Source organism: Rattus norvegicus, chromosome 5, assembly GCF_036323735.1.
Source record: "Rattus norvegicus strain BN/NHsdMcwi chromosome 5, GRCr8, whole genome shotgun sequence".
In the NCBI taxonomy this organism is placed as follows: domain Eukaryota; kingdom Metazoa; phylum Chordata; class Mammalia; order Rodentia; family Muridae; genus Rattus; species Rattus norvegicus.
This window is the reverse complement of record NC_086023.1, coordinates 77943340-77959052: the sequence shown is the minus strand read 5'-3', so window position 1 is coordinate 77959052 and position 15713 is coordinate 77943340. Positions and strand designations below refer to the sequence as shown.

Sequence of the window (15713 nt, the reverse complement as noted above, 5' to 3'; positions counted from 1 at the left end):
TGGGCTATGATTGACTGTAACACACACCCATTTCCTGAACTCACTGAGTTTTTGAATTTTTACATTCCCCTTTGTTTTGTTATTCTATAAATGTCTATTTAATGTCCACAGAAGTTCAGCTCTGAGTTCTTAAACACTAAATCAAAGGAAACTTTAAATGAGGCAGGGAATGACAAAAGAAAAATAAAAAAGAAGTAAATAGAAATTATGGCTAAAACATATGAAAATTATTTCCCAGGAAGAAACTATGGATTGCTAGTAATTTCTAATTAACGCTTATGGGATTTTCTATAAATTATACATTTACATTCAGCAAGCTAAGTTCTTTATAGATATGCTACCTTCTAGTGAAGGGGGGGCATTAAGATTTACAATAAAGCAGGTGGAGATAGAGAGACGGCTGAGAACACTGTTTTTCCAGAGGACTCCAAGAGTGGCTTACACGCATCTGTAAGCACCTTCAGTAGCCGGGCACTGCACCCACATCACAGACAAACATGCAGGCACAAAACCAACACAGGTAAAATAAAAAATAAAAGCTTACAAAGTATTCAATACAAACACATGCTGCAAAGAATTAAATAACTTGATAATAACTTGTAGCCACAGTCAGCAAGTCTAATAATCTGAGAACTTTTCAAACATAGTAAACTCTGGAAGAGATTTCCTCCCCCCATAGTTAACTTTACCTCGCTTGAAAGACCCTTCCAAACGCTCCCTCTCCGATGTCTCTGACATACTCGATGTTATTCCTCGGATACTCCAGGCTGAGCAACTTGGGATTCAGAAGGAGTGGCATCCTCTGGTACATGGGGTTGGGATGCAGCCTGTCCAGCAGGAGCTCGGAAGGCAATGTGGTGAGGGTCACCGCTGCCGACTCTCTGCGGGTGAGAGGGGAGCGATCAACAATGGCCGCCACACTTAGACCTAGATCTTTAAAGATGCTTAGAGTACACAGAGCTAAGATGGCTGGAGACTCTTGGGCTTGGCAACAAGAAAGTATGTTGTTTGGTCTTCAGCCAATAGGACATTTTGTCACCACCCGAATCAGCAACAGCAGAGGGAGAAGAAAGGGTAAAGGAGTAGCCATTTCCACCCAAATGATGTTTTAAGTTCTGTCCGCTGTAAAAGCTGACTTTGATACATGTAACCTTTTTAAAGTTCAAAGTTGGGGTGTCTATTGTAAAGCCAGGGTATGGTGGCCGTGAAACAATGGTGGTGTGATTGACATTTCTCGTCCCCAATTCGAAAAGTGAGTGCGTGGGTGGGGCTGCAACGGCATCCTCACCTTTTCTTATTTTTCCACTCTCTCCTCCTTCGGCAGCAATAGAGAGTAGTGATGGTGAGGAGAGCAAACACCGCAAAGCAGGACATGATGGAGATGATGACAGTCATGGAGTACGCAGGCGAGACGGCGAAGGAAGACGTGGAGGCAGGCAGGTTTGGAATGTCCACGCTCGGCTTGGAGGACGTTATGGACGGGAATGCTGCAAGCAAACAAAAGAGTCCTCCGTGCTTATTTTGGAACCTTTAGAAATCACATTTTGCACCGAAGCACTCACCACCAGGGCCTTAAGAATGTGCTAGTCTCTGCTCCCAAACCCCGTGGGAGAGAGACCTCACCGCCTGATCAGGTGGGCACTCCTGAGGCTGCAGAGTGGAGGAGACCACCAACACTGCCCACCCCTGCCCACATCCCTGGCCCAAGAGGCAACTGTATAAGGCCTCTGGGTTCCCGTAGGGGAGGGCCCAGGAGCGGCAGGACCCCTGCGCCTGAGACACCGCTGGAACCTGAAGGAAACAGACTGGATAAACAGTTCTCTGCACCCAAATCCCGTGGGAGGGAGAGCTAAACCTTCAGAGAGGCAGACACGCCTGGGAAACCAGAAGAGACTGCACTCTGTGCACATCCAGACGCCAGAGGAAAACACCAAACGTCATCTGGAACCCTGGTGCGCGGAGGCTCCCGGAAAGAGCGGCGCAGATCTTCTCGGTTGCTGCCGCCGCGGAGAGGACTTAGGCAGTGCCCCACGAGCACACTTGAGCCTCGGAACCTCAGGTAAGACCAACTTTTCCCCTGCAAGAAACCTGCCTGGTGAACTCAAGACACAGGCCCACAGGAACAGCTGAAGACCTGTAGAGAGGAAAAACTACACGCCCGAAAGCAGAACACTCTGTCCCCATAACTGGCTGAAAGAAAACAGGAAAACAGGTCTACAGCACTCCTGACACACAGGCTTATAGGACAGTTTAGCCACTGTCAGAAATAGCAGAACAAAGTAACACTAGAGATAATCTGATGGCAAGAGGCAAGCGCGGGAACCCAAGCAACAGAAACCAAGACTACATGGCATCATCGGAGCCCAATTCTCCCACCAAAGCAAACACGGAATATCCAAACACACCAGAAAAGCAAGATCTAGTTTCAAAATCATATTTGATCATGATGCTGGAGGACTTCAAGAAAGACATAAAGAACTCCCTTAGAGAACAAGTAGAAGCCTACAGAGAGGAATTGCAAAAATCCCTGAAAGAATTCCAGGAAAACACAATCAAACAGTTGAAGGAATTAAAAATGGAAATAGAAGCAATCAAGAAAGAACACATGGAAACAACCCTGGACATAGAAAATCAAAAGAAAAGACAAGGAGCTGTAGATACAAGCTTCACCAACAGAATACAAGAGATGGAAGAGAGAATCTCAGGAGCAGAAGATTCCATAGAAATCATTGACTCAACTGTCAAAGATAATGTAAAGCAGAAAAAGCTACTAGTCCAAAACATACAGGAAATCCAGGACTCAATGAGAAGATCAAACCTAAGGATAATAGGTATAGAAGAGAGTGAAGACTCCCAGCTCAAAGGACCAGTAAATATCTTCAACAAAATCATAGAAGAAAACTTCCCTAACCTAAAAAAAGAGATACCCATAGGCATACAAGAAGCCTACAGAACTCCAAATAGATTGGACCAGAAAAGAAACACCTCCCGTCACATAATTGTCAAAACACCAAACGCACAAAATAAAGAAAGAATATTAAAAGCAGTAAGGGAAAAAGGTCAAGTAACATATAAAGGCAGACCTATCAGAATCACACCAGACTTTTCGCCAGAAACTATGAAGGCCAGAAGATCCTGGACAGATGTCATACAGACCCTAAGAGAACACAAATGCCAGCCCAGGTTACTGTATCCTGCAAAACTCTCAATTAACATAGATGGAGAAACCAAGATATTCCATGACAAAACCAAATTTACACAATATCTTTCTACAAATCCAGCACTACAAAGGATAATAAATGGTAAAGCCCAACATAAGGAGGCAAGCTATACCCTAGAAGAAGCAAGAAACTAATCATCTTGGCAACAAAACAAAGAGAAAAAAGCACACAAACATAACCTCACATCCAAATATGAATATAACGGGAAGCAATAATCACTATTCCTTAATATCTCTCAACATCAATGGCCTCAACTCCCCAATAAAAAGACATAGATTAACAAACTGGATATGCAATGAGGACCCTGCATTCTGCTGCCTACAGGAAACACACCTCAGAGACAAAGACAGACACTACCTCAGAGTGAAAGGCTGGAAAACAACTTTCCAAGCAAATGGTCAGAAGAAGCAAGCTGGAGTAGCCATTCTAATATCAAATAAAATCAATTTTCAATTAAAAGTCATCAAAAAAGATAAGGAAGGACACTACATATTCATCAAAGGAAAAATCCACCAAGATGAACTCTCAATCCTCATCTTCGGTTGGTTTATATACAAGTGTGCAATTTCTAGGCTTGAAAGTAAAATGATGCTATCTGGTGCTGGATAGAGGAGCCTTATTTTTTATTATGGCAGCTTGCTATTTTTGTAACATGGTGATTTGGTTGAACACAATAAAGTACAGTAGTAACTGATCTCCCCTTCTTCCTGGATGAGTGAGGAGATGATTAAATGTTGATGTCAGCATCCTTGAGCATATTCAGATGAGCTTCTGCTTCTGTTGAAAAGGATGCTGTGTTTGATTGTGGTCCGAAGCTTTGAAGCACTACTTGGCATCTCCTTCCTTGGAGGTCTCACTGTTTAAACATAACAGATTTGATAGCTTGTTGGTAAGGTGAGGTCCAGCTTTTCTCCACTAGGTCATCTTCATGTGAATCCGGTGGTTATATGGTTTTGTTCTAGGGATATTTCATTTTTTTAATAACGGTTTTAGCTGACATTCATGGAGAGAATGAATCCTTAGAACTGTGCCACTAGTGAAAGGAAATCCTGTCTAGAGTATGTTTCTTTACAAAGCTGTGTCACACCATCCTTTGGGCCCTCTGCTGGAAAAGTAGAATCAAGTCTCAAATAATGCCTTTTAAATTGTATCCTCTAGTATTATAGATGTAGGACAGTACTGTATCATACCTCTGTGGATGTAAAATAGCTTGTACCTGCTTTATGATACGTAGTAGTGACCGTGCTTTATCAGAGCTGTTTTTAATGATGTTGCTCAGAATGTTTTCTTTCCAGATGATGATTGAGAAGCTAATTTTAAAAAAAAATGGTGCCAGGTACCACAAGAGTAACAGAACTGTGCTGTTTTCTCGGGTTTTGTTTTTTTACTTTTTTTTTTTTAATGGAGTGTGCTGGATGTCTCTACAGTTTTGTTCAGATGACTGCAGAACCTGGAAAAGCTGTTGCTGCTGTTGATGCACAACACACTGCTATTATTGGTCTTTTCATATAAATATAAATATCTATATATACAGATATATAATTTGAATTTTTTGAAACTTTAGCTGTGCTGTCAACTTTGGAAAAAAGTATCCCCGTTTACTGTGTTGAGTTGGCACTGTACAGAAATTAACAGCCATATTGGTCTAGAAATGTTGAACTTAAGTTTTTTCCATTTGTACAGGGGTAACACACTGTATTAAATATGTAAGGTCTTATCTACGTGGGTTTGATTACAAAAACTAATAAAGTATTCTCTAAATTAAAAAAAAAAGAATCAGTGGAGAAAAAAAAGAGAAAAAAAAAAAGAATGTGCTAGTGTATCTGCTTCTCTACCGTGTATCCGGTTCTCCTCTGTTATGTATGAAGTGCAGTGCTAATAATTCAACGAGGTTCACTTGTAAGGAAGGGGAGAGTCAGAGGAGAAATATGCTTTCCTAAAAGAAATGCAAACCTCAGGCTTAGGTTCCTTACCTACTGTTTATGACTGACTGTGCTCAGAAAATAATTATACACTAAAAAATCACTTAAAATGTCTTCACGTAGAGACTGCAGCTGAAGGTGAGAACATTAGAGATGTGTGTGTGATGTAGTAGGTTTATAAATAATAAAACATGACGAAGATGAAAAACAAAATCATAGTACCATAAAGGAGCAGAAACCAATTCGCCTAAAACGTAAACTCTCATCAAGCTCCCATGTAGGAGGTCAAGAGATTTAAAAGCGAGTGGAAGGAATCTGCATTTGCATTGGAAATCTGCAGATGCTGCACTTCTGCTGGTCTGCTTGCAGCTCGAGAGCTTGGTAGAGATGTTTAAACAACCTTCGCTCCCGTACCTTGACTCTTCTGTGTAGAGTGAATAAAGACAAAAACAGGGACCCAGAATATTTTATACATGACCAAAAAGACTCTCGACATCCGAGGATCGACTTCCAAGCTTAAAAAGAGAGATTAATTCTTCAAATATCTGGGGGGACACTAGAGTAGCTAATTCCAGGCCACAGAGAAAAACCTCAATAAATTTCAAAACCATAAATCATAAGCTCTGTTCTCTCACCAAAAATGAATATAGTGAGAGATTAAATAAAATCCAACAGGACTATGAAGAAAAAGAAAGATCTGTAACTCTTCTGGTTAAAAATATTAAAAGTAGTCATTGGTATAGGTCAGAAAACAAAAGTCTTAACGACATGTATGAAATTGGTCCAAAATTCTATTCACTGATAAACGTTATCTTCTTCTGTTAGACACGAGGAAGAGGATGGACGGAATGTGGGACTTCAGACAAGCAACAGCAACTCTTGAGAACAAAGGGAAGCAAGGGACACAATGGTACCCATATGCAAGCAGAGGTTGCCAAGGGAGACCACACATACCACAAATGACAGAGACAAGTAGAATTTCCAGTCTTTTAAATATTTAGAACATGGTTTGATGAGTGGAATTTTAATTGGAAAAAAACAACAAAAGCCACGAAAGCAGCAATTAAGAAAGAAGAGGGTTATCTCAAGAGACTCAAAGATCAATAAAGACAAAATAGTACATAATTATGCAATTACATTTTAAAAATCTTAGAGAAATTTGAATAAAAAGTATACATGAGTAGAACCAAAGGCAAGAAATTACTTTTAAAAGACATGGTGTAATGACAAACACACTCTGTGAGACTTGGTAGAGGTAAAATTCTAATTATCACAAAGTGTCCCATCTAGAGAACATTATTTTAACCTGTTAAGGAATGTACGGTGCTAATACGCGGCCCAGTAAATAGCACAAAAGAAAAAGGTACACACCAGTTATCTGACAGAGCTTTAGAAGTGTCTAAGGGAGCAATGGCTGACTGATCCCAACACAGGAAGAAAATACAGGCTCCACAAACAGGAAGATATTAATTAATACAAAAATCAAAAACAAAAGAAAAATCCACATTTCAACAGGAGCCAATGATGTTTGGAAACTGGGATTTCTAAAGTGACGGTTATGAATAGCGCCTGTGTCTGCCTTCTTAGTTTGGAGTGAGAACAGCTCGGCATTTCCAACTGAACAAAAGAAAAGCTTTAATACAGAAAGTGCCCAGGGCCATTTGAGACAGAGCATTCAGGAAAGTACAGGTTATAGGGAGTATTTACCTCTGACTTCTAGTCTAGGAGTGGACATAGCAAATACTACTGGCTACCATTGGCCAAGCAAGTGTTTTTGAACTATAGAGTTCAAACACGGTCATTGCTGTGACTTAGAAAGGCATATGGGACAGGAAGATACTCAGTACAGCAGTAAACATCTGTGTGGAATTGGTGACAGTTTGCCTTATCAAGACACAGCAGTGGTGGGTTTCAACTTCCCAGGTTCCGACACAGGTCCACAGTCCCCCCAAGCTCCTTTAATCCAAAGGAAGCTTTGAATCAGCTAAACTTCTCATTCTACAAACAGTAGGAATCATTATTCAAAGATACAGATCAAAATCTATTTTTATATCTGGATTTTAGAGAGCTATTCATAATGTATATAGTATGTGAGATAGCATAATTTGTGAAGTTGATATGGTAAAACTAGGAAGTATATGAGTAATTTTTTTCAAATGTATCAGGAAATTGACTCACTGTATAAAGCAGAGTGTGATGTCATGTGTTTGCAACCCCAGCGCTGGGCATGGGTACAGACAGCTGGGTCCCAGAGCTCCCTGGCTGGCCCTTCTAACCAAGCGGTGAGCCTCAAAGGAATAAGACGGATAGTGATACAGGAAGACATCAATGTCTGGTCTCCACATATGTGTGAACAGGTGCACCTACCCACATACATATGTGCACACACATACACAAACCACTCACCTACACCCACATACATGCAAACACACATCAGATTATTATGAAATAAATTTTAACGATGGGTTCCTAAAATTTATGATCATTTTGTAAGATTTATTTTTTTAAATGGAAGAATTTATATCGTTTGACCAGTAGTTCTGCTGTGTGGATTCAAACATTTCTCCCTTTCTGGATAGTTCTATTATGATTCTCTGTTGCTCATAAGGACAAGTTGTTTTTTGCCAGAGCCATGCCAATCACGTCTCTGAAACTGAACTAGATTCCCATTAGATTTCATTTTTATCCTTAATTTTTGTTGAATAAGATTTATAACTTTATCTTTTTCCTACGATCACCAAATAATCACTCATCCTTATACTAGCATATTGATTATTGTTAATGGCTTTTAGGAATCAGGAGCTTTGTGAACTAATTGTCAAGGAAGCAGATTGCTAGCAATGAAATGAAAGGGGATGTTATAAAAGTGGTAACGGATACTCAAGAACGTGTAGGGGCAGTGACAGTGTGATTTAGGCATGTGTATATCTTCTAGTGTAAATTTAAACTAGACATAAATAAGGAAGAGGCAACACCAGTAGAAAGCGTCTGTAGTCAGAACGTTTGTGTCTCTTGGAAAGCCATATGTGATTCATGCCCTTATCAAAGAGATCCAAGAGGCCTTCCCCTCTGCCACGTGGGGTTACAGTGAGAAGACTGCAATGTCTGAAGCCCATCAACACCAACCACTTACATGGTCCTCACCTGACCCCAAATACACCTATGCCTTAATCCCAGACAGTCAGCTCCCAGAACGCAGAGAAACAGATTTCTGTGGCTTGCAGGCTGCTCCCTCTAGTGTGTTTTGCTGTTGTATCCCAACGGGCCAAATCTAAGACGACATGCAGGGCTATAAAAGCTGAGCGGGATGAGCATGAGTAGATAGTGTTTTACAAGAAGAATCATATGTACTGGGTCGGAACCAAGCTGCTTTGTGCTTCTCCGAAAGCGTACCCAATGGTTTCATTGCTGCAGGTGGAAATATCTGCAATTAAGGCACATATCAGCTTTGGGTCATAAGAAGGTCTCCCACGCCAGTCAGAGTTATCTGGCCTTTGCCCTGAAGCAAGTGGAGAAAACCACAGAGGGTTTCAAGTAGCACAGCAATTGGTCGGTCAGCTTTGTGCATGAGGAAGATGTCTCAGCTCCAATGACATCATTCCCATCGTGGCTGAACACAAGCTCCTATTATGACCTAAGGAGTCAGGAAGTCTGATGCACACCATTGGGTAGGATTCCTAACACACACACACACACACACACACACACACACACACACAGAGAGAGAGAGAGAGAGAGAGAGAGAGAGAGAGAGAGAGAGAGGTAAGGAGAAAATCTAAAAGCTTCAGTCTTGACAGAAAACAAAACTAAACGAAAAACAAATTACAAAAATATAAGTCGGACATATGAAACTGTTTTACTTTCCAAACCAGAAGCTAGAGAAGATGCAGTTCCTTCTACAGGCTGGTTAGTCTGGCAGCACCACTTCATATTTTGCTATTGTGCCTCAGTCACTGAGGTGAGATAAGACTATTGGATGATTTCACCCCTTCAAGGATTCTCTCTCAAGATGTCCTTCGAAAAACATGTAAAACAGCTCTTAACTAAAGACCATCTGAATCTAAAAGAGACATCATCATCATCATCATCATCATCATCATCATCATCATCATCATCATAATGTTTCCAAACCTAAATCAATAATGATAACATCACTGGGACCTTTGTGTAATTCTCTACATAAGGATCAAGAGAGATAGTCATTCTCCAGGGGAAAATCCAATAATGCTGGGAAAACAAAGGACAAGATAAACAATGTGTTCTGAGACTCTCGCTGGGGATTCTAAAGGTTCCATGGTGGGCAGAGTGAGGAGCATGAAGGAAAAGCCAGAATCTGATTTTTGTAGAATAGTGGGAGAAGAACTAGTTCAAAATAAAAATGGAATCCTAGGAATCCCCATCTCTGCCTCTCCAGCACTGGAACTGAGAGTGCAGGCCATCGCCCTTCTCTTTTACAAGTGTGCTGGGGGTTGGGCTTCCACACTCTACTATTTGAGCCACCTCCCCAAGCCCACAGAGAGACGATTAGGCAGTCGGCACGAGTATACCCTACACTAATGAGAGAACAAGCCTTCCTCACGGAGAATGACCATGTTCTAAGTCTTCAGATCTCACAACCTGTCTACTGCATTCAGTTCTGAACATCCACTATTCTCCCCCACTGTAGGCAAGGGCCTTGGAACTCACCTCACAGAAAAAGTTGGGAACTGAGGGTGTTTAATGTAAAGAGGAAGAAACTAGAAGGAGATAGGACATGCATTTCCTAATAGTTTTAAAGTCTGTGCTACAAAGTGAACCAGCAGAATGGAGAGAAAAACAAACAAAAACAAACAAAAAACAAAACAAAACATAACAGCAAAACAGCTATTAGAACTATAATGGCCCAAGCTTAGTTCAACATAACCAAAATGTTCTCCCAGTTAATGGAGTGAATTTTAGTTTGGGAAGCCTGCAGAGACAATGCAGAAGAGAGCCAATTACTTCCGAATCTGTTTCTGAGTTTCTAGCTTTTCCACCCCTGCAAGATGGATCCAATCAACATTTCAAATGATTAAATAATTAATGCATTACAAACCCTCCCTCCCTTCCTCCTTTTGTCCCTCTCTTCCTCCCTTCCTCCCTTCCTCCTTCCCTCTCTTACTTCATTTTTGGCCAAAATAGTAGCTGACCCTTATGGAAACTGAATTTTAGAAACAAATCACATATTGATCTAAATGGTGATGAAAAGCTTGTCAAGTTATCTGGATGATGTAACATTAAAAACATTCTTGTCTACAGGAGTTTCTCACTCCGAACTATGTGAGAAGCCATTGGCATCTCTTACAGAATGAATCTGTTACAACAATCAGGCAAGCTTTTCATGTGAAATCTTGGAAATTAAAAAAGAAGATAATATCTCTCTACTGGGAGTCCTGCCTGGCTACAGCAAGTGGCCACTTCAGGATCCATATCCCCCACTGCTAGGGGTCTCAGCTAGAGTCACCCCATAGATCTTCTGGGGCGTCTCCCCAATCCCAGGTCTCTGGCACATCCTAGAGAATGGCTTCCCACTGTCAATCTCCCTTCTTTCTCCCCTGCTCTCCCTGTATATTATTCCCCCTGCCTTGTTCCCTCTCTATCTCCTATTCCACACAGTTCCCTCCTTCCATCAACCTCTGATATCTATTTTGTTTACCCTTCTGAGAAAGATTCAACCATACTCCCTTGGACCCTCCTGGTTACTTGGCTTCTTAGGTAGGGCCTGTTGATTGTAGAATGGGTATTCTGTACTTTATGGCTATTCTGAACTTATAAGTGAGTTCATAGCATGCTTGTCCCTTTGAGTCTGGGCTATCTCACTCAGGATGATATTTTCTAGTTCCATCCATTTGCATGAGAAATTCATGAATACTTATTTTTAATGGCTGAATAGTATTCCACTGTGTAAATGAACCACACTTTCTGTATCCATTCTCTGGTTGAGAGACGTCTACATTGTTTCCAGTTTATGGCTATGAACATAGACAGCAACCCACCCACCCACAAAAATCTTCAACCCAAAATGTATCCTGCCTACAAGATGTGCAGGGATAAAGATAGAGCAGAGAGTTAAGGAATGGCCAATCAGTGACTGCCCCAAATTGAGACCCGTCCCATGGGCAAGAACCAATCCCTGACACTATTAATGATACTCAGTTATTCCTGCAGACAGGAACCTAACATAACTGTCCTCTGAGAGGGTCCACCCAGCAGCCAATGGAAAGAGATGCAAAGACTCACACCCAAGCGTTAGATGGAGCTCAGGGAGTCATGTGGAAGAGTTGAGAGAAGGATTGAGGGGCATGAAGAAGACAGGGACTCCACAGGAAGATCAACACCTGGACCCTTGGGGACTCCCAGAGATTGAACCACCAACCAAAGAGCGAGCACAGGCTGGACAGAGACCCCTGCACATATGTAACAAACGGGCAACTTGATTGTCATGCATGTCCCCCAACAACTGGAGCAAGGGCTGTCCCTGAGTCTGTTGCCTACCTGCCTGCCTGCTGATGAATCCCATTCCTCTAAATTGTCCACCTTGTCTGGCCTCAGTGGGAGAGAATGCACCTAGGTCTGCAGTGACTTGTGTGGGGAGGAGAGTGATACCCAGAGAGGTGCTTCAAGAGGGGGAAGATGAAATGGGGAGAGGACTTTTGTGAGGGGGTACTGGGAAGAGAGGAAGGGCTGATACTGGGTTGTAAAGTGAATAAATAATTTTCTTTTAAAAAAGAAGATAATAGAGAACATAACCTATAACAATTTAAAAATTAGACTTTGACGATGTAGCCAGAATCAAACAAACTGGGGCTTGACTACTGGCTAACCCAACACTAGACAGGTCACAAGGGACACGTCAGTTGACCTGCTTCTCACATTAACTAGGATGTAGATTGGAGCACGCTCACGGTACATACTGTCATAGGGCTGTTGAGAGGCTTAAGAGAGACTGTGTACCTACCGTACCAATTGGTTTGTTGGGACTTGGTACACAGTCTTTCACTCTCCAGGTACTCGAATGATGAGAAGGTTGGAAGGGACAAGAAAATGGATGGAACATAGCTCTCCATGACTGAATAAACCAGACTGTACTTCTTCAAAAGCTTTGAAACAGAAGGCATGTCCCCTTCTGACTGTGCCTGGAAGGTATGTGACATCCCACAGAAGAGACCAACGGTATACTCATCACAGAGTAATGTAAATACGGCACAGTCATGATGTGCTCAAGGAGGTATTTCACTTCAGCAAAAGGCACTAAAGTAAAACAAACCCAGACTACTGAAGCCCTAGTTCCCTTGTACGAGCAAGTAGAAAATAATTTCTTTTTAAAAAATCCTTCTATTGCCCTAATAAATTAGTAATGATATTTGAAATTTATTAAGAAACCAAAAAGCGGGATCTGCAAGATGGCTCAGTGGGTCACGGCGTTTACCGCTGAGCCTGATGAACTCAGTTTGATTCCTAGGACCAATATAGTAGAACTGACTCTCACAAGTATGCAAGCACACACACACACACACACACACACACACACACACACACACACACGCAAGCACACACGCACACGCACACACACATACACACATACACGTACACACACACGCACACACACATACACACACATACACACATACACACACGCACGCACACACATACACACATACACACACATACATACACACATACATACACATACACACACACATGCACGCACACACAGAATAAATAAATGAAATAAGATCTTTTTAAAAATCATAAAGCAAGAAATATTTGAGGGCCTATTGCATTCCATAGAACACAAGTTGTTGTATGTAATAAGGACGTTTTGTAGATTACTAACCCACCGTAAGATAACAGAGATGACTACTTGCTTTTAACTCAGAGAGCCTAGACATTACTCACCTACATACAGAAAAAAAATGATCCCTTTACAACATTTAGAACTAATTTTCCCAAATGATCAAACATCTTATAAAATTGCTTTCCAAAAACTAGGAAATCAGTATCTGTAGCTAGTCTGTGCTGCTCAGTATTTCAACTTATAGGAGTTACTTCTCTCCTTCTTCCTGTGGGTCCCAGGGATTGCTCCATTAGGATTTACCCTCTGAGCTGTCTTGCCCTCCCAATGGCCCTTTTAAAATCATTTCACTTAGTGTTGCAAGCATTATACTGAAAACAGGGTATCCTGAAGCAACAAGAATAAGACCCGACTGTGGTGATTGGAATAGAAATGACCTCCATAGACTAATGCCCGTCTGATGCTTGCCCATACAGAGTGGTCTATTAGGGGGTGTGGCCTTATTAAAGTAGGGTGGAGGAGTGTGTCACTGCGGGGGTAGGCTTTGTGGTCTTCCACACCTTACCCAGTGTGGCATACAAACTCTTTCTGCTGCCTGTGGTAGAGCTCTCAGCTCCTTCTCCAGCACCACACCGGCCTGCATACCACCTCGTTTCCCACCATGATGATAATGAACAAAATCTCTGGAAGTGTAAGCCAGCTCCAGTTTAAATGTTGTCCTTTATAAGACTTGCTGTGGTCATGGTGTCTCTTCACAGCAATGAAGTCCTAACTAATACAACAAAAACTAAGCCTTGTTCTATTTTACACTCAGAGGAGAGTATTGTATATTACAGGTAAGTTGGGAGAAAGGATTTTCAGTCTTTTTACCTCAAATACGTGATATATAGGTATGTAAGGGAGAGGCTTATCTGAAGTTGAACATTCTGCAGGATATTAAAGCATGATACAATACTCCTCAAATATGTCCAATTTAAAAAAAAAACTTAAAAGGAATCTCAAACCCTAGATTGCACTCCACACCAAATACAGTGGAATATATATGTGGGGGACCCCCAGGCAGCCATACTTTTTAAAGTTTTCTAGTTGATGTCAATCTGCAGAATGAATAGAGAATCAATCTGAGCCAATGCATGGGGGCATGCTTCCGCAATCACAGAATTCCAAAACCAAAGCCAAAACGTTTGAGGCCAGCCTAAGCTACTTAATGACACTGTATCTAAACACGGCCAGCATGTAAGATGTGGCCCTGATGTGGAATGTCTGTTGGCATTGAATTGGCCATGGACTTGTTCCTTCTCACCACCAAAATCCCTACTCTATTTGAGCACCTTGAAAGAAGGATAGGAAATTTCCAGTTCTTCAGATAAAGACTACAGCCCAGATTGGTCTTGAAGGTTTCATTTTTGAAGGATGCAGAGTAGAGTGGGTAGAGAAACGAGATTGATCTGGGAAGAGTTGAGTAGGGGGGTGAAGATGATCAAATTATGTTGTATAAAACTCTCAAAGAGCTACTAATAAATGAACACAATCAGAAATGAGATTCCAATGACATACTAAGGACTTACCTCTCCCTTACTAGTAGAATGATTAATTTTTAGAGTTAAAACAAAAAAATTTGAAAAGTGAGGATATAGGTGATTTACTGTCTTTTTCATTTTCCTACTTGGGCCAAATAAATATTGTATAATTAATATTGAATGCATGTATAAAAGCTCAAAGACTGACAGAAGATGAGAGAAAAAAGAAAAAGGAAAAAAACTACACCTTTTTTTCAAAACAGATATACTTGTCACAAATAAAGATCACGAATCACCTCAATAGAGAAAAAAATAGTATTTGTTTCCATCCAGAAATAATTACATAATACAAAATTGTGACTGCAGAATCAGAAGGCTACATTTAAACTGGACTGAGTTTGCAAACATATGAAGTATAAAACAGGCCAGCCATCTTGAGATAGAAGATAGTATTTGTTCCCCTCACTAAGTGTCACACATTCTCCATGTTCTACTTAGAAGCCAGAAGCTAAGGGAGTGGATGAGCTCAGTCCGACACTTGTGCGCAGGCGCTAATGATGCTCGCCCAGTACACTGTGTTCTGGATTTAGAGAAGCGTAGTATAAATATACATGCACGAATCCACTTACAGACACAGATTTCAGAGGCACAAACAAAATTACTTACTTGTTATGTTTTCTTTTTTATAATCTGAGGGGGAAAGGATAAAAATCGATTTTAAGTAAGTGTTAAGATACATACCTCCTAGACCCTGTGAGCTATAGCTAAGAAACACGGCTTTCCCGCTCAGCATTTAAATGAATGACAGACGAGCGTTCAAATGTGAAGAGTGCATCTTTGAAATTAAACCAGTCGTCATGCAGTGGCTCAGTTGTATTTGATGAGGTCAGCATTTTCAAACATGTGGCTTATTTCTGCATGCTTAAAAAATCTGCATCGTTGGCTAAGGAAGAGGATTATTTATTCCGTTACGCCATTCCCCTGACAAACTGTAAGATGTTTCCTAGCCGTTTTTGCATACATTCCAGAAAACGATACACTTGTAAGATCCAGTAAGAAATAAAGCAAGATCCAAGCAGCAGTTAAAAGTGCCCTTTAATTTATTTGAAAACAAGTGAAATGAGTTTTTATGATAACCTATGCAATTAGGAGAGCATTATGATTCTGCTATTTTGTGTGTAGAAATGGCAAAGCAAAAAATATTATTAGAACAGCCTAGAAAGTCTAAAAATGTTAG

The 15713-nt window shown here is 41.0% G+C and overlaps 1 protein-coding gene across 2 annotated transcripts in view; it reads right to left on the bottom strand.

The window, feature by feature from the left end:
* Musk (muscle associated receptor tyrosine kinase) overlaps window positions 1-15713 on the bottom strand; it is a 114094-nt gene that overhangs the window by 8601 nt on the left and 89780 nt on the right. For both annotated transcript variants that reach the window (XM_063288470.1, NM_031061.2), the window contains 3 exons: window positions 15143-15166; window positions 1289-1487; window positions 690-881 (listed from right to left, as the gene is read on the bottom strand). In XM_063288470.1, the coding sequence (XP_063144540.1) occupies window positions 690-881; window positions 1289-1487; window positions 15143-15166 (415 nt within the window). The remainder of the gene's footprint in view (window positions 1-689; window positions 882-1288; window positions 1488-15142; window positions 15167-15713) is intronic.